Source organism: Triticum dicoccoides, chromosome 7A, assembly GCF_002162155.2.
Source record: "Triticum dicoccoides isolate Atlit2015 ecotype Zavitan chromosome 7A, WEW_v2.0, whole genome shotgun sequence".
Taxonomy (NCBI): Eukaryota; Viridiplantae; Streptophyta; class Magnoliopsida; order Poales; family Poaceae; genus Triticum; species Triticum dicoccoides.
Genome location: NC_041392.1, coordinates 5,823,396 through 5,832,350, shown reverse-complemented (window position 1 = coordinate 5,832,350; position 8,955 = coordinate 5,823,396). Strand labels below are relative to the sequence as shown.

The 8,955-nt window shown below is 39.1% G+C and overlaps 1 protein-coding gene across 1 annotated transcript; it reads right to left on the bottom strand.

Annotated features, from left to right (window-relative positions):
• Positions 1–1,513: 1,513 nt before the first annotated feature.
• Positions 1,514–3,672, bottom strand: LOC119334635. The gene is made up of 3 exons (XM_037607173.1): positions 3,433–3,672; positions 1,910–2,001; positions 1,514–1,811 (listed from the first exon to the last, which is right to left on the bottom strand). Exons 1-3 carry the CDS (start codon positions 3,589–3,591, stop codon positions 1,709–1,711), a joined length of 354 nt encoding a protein of 117 aa, XP_037463070.1. The 5' UTR covers positions 3,592–3,672; the 3' UTR covers positions 1,514–1,708.
• Between the last annotated feature and the right edge of the window lie 5,283 nt (positions 3,673–8,955).

Genomic DNA, 8,955 nt, shown 5'->3' with positions numbered 1-8,955 from the left:
TTTAACATTCTTCGGATGCATTATTAATATATATTTTAAATCATTACGTGAAGTATATTTTTATAAAGAATATGCTTATAGTTTTTGTGAGCGTAAAATAAGTTAAAAAGAAATTTAAAAACCAAAAAACGTGAAAAAAGAGGAAACAAAATGAGAAGCCTCCAGGACAGGGCTGGTCCATTTGACCTGCACTGATGGGAGGTTTCCTAGGTCTCGCTATAAGTGCGACATAGGGGCGCCCGCTCATTGCTTGGGAAGTGGGCTGGACCAGTATCTGCACAGGACGGGATTTGCAAAACAAAGGAATAGAAAAAATGGAGGATTTGATTGCCGTGACATAGCCAATCCTGTGGATTTTTTCCAGAGGTCGGACCTCATGTGTAAATTCCTTTGAAATCAGCACCTTGGAGACCCAATCCTGAGGAATTTTAATGGCCCAATCCTTTGATCCAAATGCGTTTCATAGGAAACAATCCTGAGGATTGATATCCCATGAAAATCCTGTGAAAATCCTCTAATCCAAAGAAGGCCTAAACAGTTAGACTCTTAAAAAAAGATCATAAACTGTTTGTTCGTTGGGCTAGTACGTCAGGCCTTTTTCGTGCCCATTTTTTTTGCGTAGTTTTATGTCTGATTTTATTTTTATTTAGGTTTTAATTTCTTTTCAACATTATCTATTTTTCAGATTTTCTGTTTTCCCTTTCTTGTTGCCTTTTTATTTTTATTTTATTTTGTGTTTTTCATTTATCTATGTTACACCAGATGTTCTATGGATACAAGCTATTTAATTTTATCGCGTGGTAAGCGTGATAAGCAATTCCAAACCTATCAACAATAGATAATTGTCAAAAAAGAAGCTATTTAATTTTTCAAACATAAATTTTGTTGATTCTAACCATGAGAATCAAAAACAGAAAAACAAGCACATAAGCATCTCAAGTTACAAAAGTAGAAAAAACGAGCACATAAACATCACAAGTTAAATACATATTTTATTGCATGACCAAAGGATAAATCTTATGCTTTAGTCAAGTTTGCGAAGTATTAGATCCGATCACGATTTAAACTCGAAGGATGCATGGATGTACTCCAAAATCATTGCACATGCATGTTTGTAGATAAATGCAGATTGAAACTGCGAGCTTTAGGAATCATTTGCACACTTACCAGTGCAAGCAAGTACTCCCTCCTTCCATCTATACAGGGCCTAATGCGTTTTTCAAGACCGTCTTTGACTATTGATAAAATTTATACTACATGCCATGCATAATATGAAAATTATATCATTGAAAGCTCCTTTCACATACGAATTTGATGATGTGCTTTGTGTAAGTTGCATGTCATATATTATTGCTCTAACATTTGGTCAAAGTTTGCCTCGAGAAACGCATTAGGCCCTATATAGATGGAAGGAGGGAGTAATATATTTTGTGCTGCGTCAAGGGAATAAGTGCGCGTTGCACATAATTTGATGTTGTGGGTCCCCCTGTCATAAAGAATCGGATGAGAACAGTTGATAACAGGTAGGTGCAAGGGCATACGTATCAGGCGAATCTGTCAACATGGTACAGTAACGATTTAGAGTGGCATTTTCTATGATGCACCTAGCAGAACGATGACACATTTAAGTAGTGTGATACAACTGATGATAAAGACCATAGAAATTAAATAACCAGGTTCAAATCACAATGGCCAGTTCCTCCTTATCCTAATGATACTCCACAATGTTGTAAACCAAAGGCACAGGGATAATGCAAGCCAACGACCACTTCAGAATATTGCTTCCCTTCTCTAGTAATCGAACGCGTGCCCTTCAAAAGAAAAAAGAAAAAAAAAACACTATTAGAGTATCTGTATGACATTATTATAACAGAAATAAGAAAACTTAAATGAAACGAATAATTCTTACTTGAACATTTCATAACTCTTCTCCAGGCGCTCAAGCGTGGCAGCGTTCTCAAGCACAATCTTCCGAGCAGCATCTTCAGGTGGAGAACCTCCCTGATCAACCCACCAATGAGTGGAAAAAAAAACCCAGACCAAGATTAGGAGCCAAAACTGCTAAACTCAGATTTCCTTTCAAGTTCTTATTACAAAATCTTTGAGCTGCTAGAAAACAGAGATAGTTGACTTCGGAATATAATAACAGCCAACATATTTGCAAATCACAGTCCTAGAGATTGGACATACGACAATAAGCAGTTCGGATATGACAACATTAACGCAAGGCTTGACAGAGGGGTAGCATCGCCGGAATGTTTCAAAATGCTAGGGTCCATTACTTAATCTCGTCCAGGTCTGACCACTTGGCGCACCTGCTTGTGTTTGGCAGGAGTACAAAAGGAAGATACGCTTTTCCTTATGAGCTAATGTGAGATGGGGAATACTTAGAAGCAACCACCTTCGGCCGAAGATCAGAAGTGAAGCAAGGAAATCTCAAGGGAGTTGGATGAGATGCTGCTTAGGGAGGAAGAAATTATGTAAACGGTCAAGGGTTGACTGGATGAACGAGGGTGATAGAAATACAGGGTATACTTCCAAAGAAAGGCTACTTGGCGGAAAAAGAAGACTCTCATTATTTATCAGACTGAAAGATGATAAGGGCACTTGGGTTGAGGAGATGGTGCAGATCCAGAAGCTAACTATTGACCTTTTTTTTGAAGAAACTGTATGCTAAGGATGAAGGTGTGGTTCCACATGAGGTGACTAAGCTCCTATCGGAGAAGGTTAGTGCAGAAATGAATGAATCCTTAACAAAACCTTTCTCGGATCAGGAAGTAGGTGACGCACTATTTCAAATTGGGCCGCTCCAAGCTCCTCCCCCATCGCCTTTCCAACCGGCAGTGCCGGCGGCAAGACCCCGGGATTGGGCCAGGCAAGAAAAGCAGTAGACGACTCTCGTAAAGCAGTAGACGACTCGGCCTGATGAAAGTGAATTCAGGAACACAGGTACTGACTGGTTACAGAATTTGCTGTGCAAATTGCCAAAGGAACTAAGAGGGAAAATTCTGCTAAACTTGTGGAGATCTTGGTTCGTAAGAGATGATTGTGTGCAGAGCTCAAGTAAGGAATCAATATTGTCCTCTGTGGCATTCCTGACCCGGTACAAGGAAGACAGTTGAGAAAGGAAAAGACATATGGATTGCAAAACCTGATCAGATGGTTCCCAGCCATTGGTCTGCTCCTAAAGAGGGGAGGGGACAGATAAAATGAATTCAGATGCCTCCTTCATTCCTGATACAGGCCAGTGCTCAAAGGCCAAGTTTTCACTTGAGTATGCCGTCAGATGAATGCCTGTCAGAGAGTGGAGGAGGCTGCGTTGATTGGACTGAAAACGCTGGAGAGGTTCTACCGGAAACAAGTTCTGCTTGTTTCCCCTTCGTCGGAGAACTGGCTGCGTTGGCTAGGAGAGCTCCGAGTAATGTCACGTACCAGATTGCTGCTCGAGATGAGGCGGCCGCCGGCCGGAGGGGGGAGGCGGCGGGTGGCGGCGGCGGAGTGGAGGTTGGGGCGGCCGGAGGGCGGAGGGGAGAGGCCGAGGGCCGGCGTATGGAGGCGGACCGCCCTCGCCGCCAGGGTTCGCAGCGCCATGGGGGCGGATCGGGGTGGACGGCGGTGTACGGCGATCGCTAGGGCTCGCGGCGATGTCTGGAAGCAGCGGACGGGTGGACGACCGGATGTCTCTGGAAACAGCGGAGGGGTGCCCACGCTCCTGGTATATAGGCCGGTGGGCTCTTCATAGGCCAATTTGGTACCGAACAATCGAGAATAAACACATCTCAACGCTTACCACGACAAAATTGCACCGAACTAGGACAAATATTTTCTCAAAAAACAAAACCGAACGAGGACAAATACCCATGGAACTCGAATTTCGTACACTACAGTTTTCACCCGATTTTTTTGTCAAAAAAAATATATATAAATGTTCTGAATTAAAAAATGCATTTTAAAATGAGTCCAGAGTTAAATGGGAAAAAGGAGAATTGAAAGCAGAAAAAACAGAAGAAAACCAACAGAAATCACACACCAAAAGGAAGACGAGCACCACTGGTTCTATCTAACTTTTGTATGCGTGCGTGTGTGCGTGAGTATTTTTGTCTAGGTTGTGATAAAAAGTTCCATGTGGAATGTAAAACGTGACAAATTTAAGACCCACATGAGAATTATAGGATATTCTTGCGTAGAACCATGGAAAATCTATGTAATCACATGGCAAAATTACTAAAAAAAATGGCTTGCCTTGGGGACACGTGAAAAAAATCGGTACATACAACCGGAAGACGGAGGTGGGCTATAGTCTTGGAAAAAATCGTTGGAGGAAGATCGATTGAGGGGTGGAGGAAACGAGACGTACGAACCGCCCCTTCATAGTAGAGATGTGAAAATAAGTATTCTGTGTCTAGGTTGTGATAAAATTTGCCATGTGGAATGTAAGATGTGACAAATTTGAAATAAAGTAATAAAACATGTTGGGAGATTTGAAAAACAAGGCGTGGCGAAAATAGATGACTTTTTGCCATGGGGACACATTAAAAAAGGTCATGACACTCATAGCAAAAGAAAATCTTTCGCACAACTCATGGCAAATCTATACAATGACATGGCAAAATTTAGAAAATTTCTCTAGCACACCCGCATGACAATTTTAGAATTTTCTAGCGCAGAACTCATGGCAAATCTATGCAATAGAAATGGCAAAATTTACAAACAAAATTGGCTTTGCCGTGGGGACACATGGAGAATATCAGGACAGTCGCCGCAAAAAAATAGAAACTTTTTTCCTAGAACTCATGGCAAAATATATACATCACATGACAAAATTGCACCATACAACGAAAGAAGTCTCATTTTTCATCCCCAAACACGGCCCACCTATTGCAAGGGAGCAACAGTGCACCCCAAGCAGTGAACTAAAAATAGTCGTGATTTCAAATGAATAATTCTATATTTGACAAAACTCATGAATTTATAAATGTTTTCATATTTCAAATAAAATGTTCATGAATTATAAAAATGGTTTGGAATTACAAAAAATGTTTCTAATGTTAAAATTGGGAAAAGGAAAAAAAAGGAAGAAAACACTAAAATGGGACGGCAGTGTACGGCGGTTGCTAGGGTTCGCGGTCATGTCTCTGGAAGCAGCGGACGGGTGGACAGCCGGATGTCTCTGGAAACAGCGGACGGGTGCCCATGTTCCTTGTATATAAGCCGGTGGGCTCTTCATGGGCCAATTTGGTACCGAACAAAATTGAGAATAAAAACATTTCAACGCTTAGGAGGACAAAATTGCACCGAAGGAGGACAAATATTTCTTTAAAAAAAAGAACGAAGACAAATACCCCTGGAACTAGAATTTGGCACAGTACAGTTTTCACGTGAATTTTATAAATAAAGTTTTTTAAAATGTTTTTAATTAAAAATTGCATTTTAAAAATGTGTCCATAGTTAAATGGGAAAAAGGAGAATTGAGAGCAGAAAAAATGAAGAAAACCAACAAAAAAACACACACCAAAAGGAAAACCGGTCAGCGAACGAATATAAAAGACCCTATTCTTACAACCGTCTTCTGGAAAGCAGGTTGGCTCACTAGCACAGGGGAAGCAAATCTTGAGGATAAATGGTTGGCTCGTGCGGCTATTGTGTCGGGCTTTTCTTGTTTTATAGCTATTTTCTTTAGTTTTTACTAGCACATATGCTCGTGCATTGCAACGGGAGATTTTTTGTTTTTGTGAGAAACATCGGGAGAGATAATTGATGGGCCAGTCAAAACGGTCTCCGCACCGGTAGGACGACAGAGCGAGGAGTTGCGATGTTCTCACGGGTCATGTTTGGCCCGCGAGATCTTGATAGTGGTGGGGTTGGTCAGGGTGGTGGCCACCACTCAACTCATGCCTTTTTTTTTCCTCCGGGTTCGCCTCCGTGTCTAGGCTGTGATTGCCTCGTCATGTTGTGGCTGCACGGGGACCTTCGGGGCATAGTTGCTTCGACCACTCTCTTCTACGATGGCGTAACTGGATGGATTACTAATTGCAGTGAGTCCCATTCCATTGCCATAATCAGCGCGTAGTCCCTCCTTTACCAGGGTTTATTCTCTTTAATTTGGAATGTGCCCACAATTTACATATTCTCTTTTATCGTCAAATGGCATGTGCGCGCACAACATTTCGGGTCTGTGCCAGGCCACTGGTAGTTACCAAAACGACATGTGTTTGTAAGGCATAAATAAAAATCCAAGACAACCGTTGAGTTGAAGGATTAGACTCACGACCTCAAAAACTCGGCCATGTGCTGCTAGCCATTCTAACAAACAGCTCTAGCTAAAAAATGGCCAGCGCGAATGTTTAAGAATATAATGTAGCGTCACATTCAAAACATTTTTTTGATCTATTTATCTTTTTTGAAATTTCCGAAAAATAAAGTAATAATTATGATATTCTGAATATTTTTTGGCATGTGATTTTTTTCTGAAATCCTAATTCTTTTTCCAAAAAAATAACTTTTGGAAAAAGATGAAAAAAAATTGAAACGGTTCTTTTTCGAAATTCGCAAACATTTTTTGAAAACATGAACCTTTTTTAAGAAAACAATGTTTTTTTCAATTTGTGAACAATTTTGGAAATGGAAACATGTTTTGAACATTGAAAGCAATTTTTTGAAACGTGTTTTCTCAACACAAATATTACTTTAAATTTGTGAAAAATTTCAAATAACATGAATATTTATAAAATTTGTATCATTTTCTCAAATATAATTTATTTTTAAAATCTCAAACCAATTTGGAAAAGTTCACCTTTTTTGAAAAATGCAAACATTTTGTTAGCTTTGAGAAAATTTTAGAACGAGAAGAAAAATTCTAAAGTTTCAAACATATTTCTTAATGGGAATAAAATTTTGAAATTCTGCAGATTTTACAAAAAATTAAACAAAACTTGGAGTTCTGAAAATTTGAATTTTTGAAAGAAAGGGAAAAGTAAAAATAAAGTTGGAAAGAAAAAGAAAGAGAAAATAAAAAAGAGGGAAAATAAAATAGAAATATAATAGAGAAAAAAGGGAAACCGGCCGTCCCAATCTTTGATGCCCTACGCGAAATTATGATTATTGGCCGCCACATGCGGTAAATAATGTTTCTCTGATGCATGGGCAGGACACAAATGGGCTGGCTTTGCTGGGCCATAGCATGCGCGACCCACATACAAAATTCTGGACAATACTATTTTTCTTTCTACCAGATGGACGCACAACAATTTAGTACCACCTTGGATAAAACAATTTTTTTATGGCGAACGGATGATAAAACTGGAGAAACACACCTTGTTTTATTAGTGTTTTTCTTTTCTAGCAGATGGACGCACAAATATTTAGTAACACCCTTGATAGAACAAAAATCTTTTCGGTGGTGAACGGATGAAACGCACCTTGCTTTATTAGAAAGTATAGATCTGTGCGGCTTTATTTCTTTTGATTCTTTGTTTTCCATGTTTTTATGTTTTCACTTTTTATTGTTTTTTTATTTTTTTGTATGTTCCTTGTTTTGTAAATGTATATATAGCACACTGATTTTTTTATGAGATAATTTCACCTTTTTTGGAACATGTGAATAATTTTCATAATATGATTAAACGGTTCTCAAACCAGTTATGGTATTGCTAGACTCTTACTAAAGAATGTTGTAGGATCGAGAGTATATCGATGGGTGAATGAGAGATTTATTCCTTTCGAAACTTGAAATCTCTTGGCACAACACAATGGAAAATAAACTAACGCATGCAGTTCTACGAAAGAAAACTATTATAGAAAGAAAACATGGCAAAACAGAGAGAATATCTATCCGGAAGGAAGACTTAGATTTTTTTAAACTCATGACAAAAAGCACAACTGAAAATAGACTACTGGAAGTAATACAAAAGTTAGATAGAACCAGTGGTGCTCGTTTGAGAGGGACAATGTGTAGGAGGATACTTGGGGCAAGGAGGATCAGAACGGAGGATGAAAGTTGAGAAGGAGGGTCGGGACAGATTTCGTGTGTGTGTGCGCGCGCGCGCACATGTATGTGTAGGTTGTGAAAATAGTAGAGATGTGAAAATGAGTATTTTGTGTAGGTTGTGATAAAAAATTCAATGTGGAATCTAAAACGTGACAAATTTAAGACCCACATGACAATTATAGAATTTTCTTGCGTAGAACCATGGCAAATCTATGCAATCACACGACAAATTTACAAGAAAAATGGCTTGCCATGGGGACACATGAAAAAAATCGATACATAAAACCAGAAGCCGGAGCTGGGCTATAGTTTTGAAAAAAAATCGGTGGAGGAAGATCGATTGAGGGGTGAAGGAAACGAAAGGTACGAACTGCCCTTTCATAGTAGAGATGCGAAAAAAAGTATTATGTGTCTAGGTTGTGATAAAATTTGCCACGTGGAACGTAAAATGTGACAAAATTTAAGATAATGTAAGAAAACATTTTTGGAGATTTAAAAAACAAGGCACGGCGAAAATAGATGACTTTTTGCCATGGGGACATATTAAAAAAATGCCATGACACTCGTAGCAAAAGAAAATCTTTCGCACAACTCACGGCAAATCTATACAATGACATGGCAAAATTTAGAAAAATTCTTCCCTACAAATCATGACAAATGTACACACCAGCATGACAATTTTAGAATTTTCTAGCGTAGAACTCATGACAAATCTATGCAATCACACGGCAAAATTTACAAACAAAAATGGCTTTGCCGTGGGGACACATGAAAATCACCGCAAAAAAATTACAAAATTCTTTCCTAGAAGTCATGGCAAAATATATTACTCCCTCCGTCCCAAAATAAATGACTTGACTTTGTACTAACTGCACAGTTAGTACAAAGTCGAGTCATTTATTTTGGGACAGTTAGTACACAGTCGAGTCATTTATTTTGGGACGGAGGGAGTACATCACATGACAAAA

Bases quoted from the DNA above. Each gene is read 5' to 3' on its own strand.
- LOC119334635 (XM_037607173.1), bottom strand. From the start codon at position 3,591: ATGGCGCTGCGAACCCTGGCGGCGAGGGCGGTCCGCCTCCATACGCCG. The intron at 2,002-3,432 runs GTACGTGACATT...TGGGTTGATCAG, and splicing joins TCATCTCGAGCAGCAATCTG to GGAGGTTCTCCACCTGAAGA. The intron at 1,812-1,909 runs GTAAGAATTATT...TTTCTTTTGAAG, and splicing joins AAGAGTTATGAAATGTTCAA to GGCACGCGTTCGATTACTAG.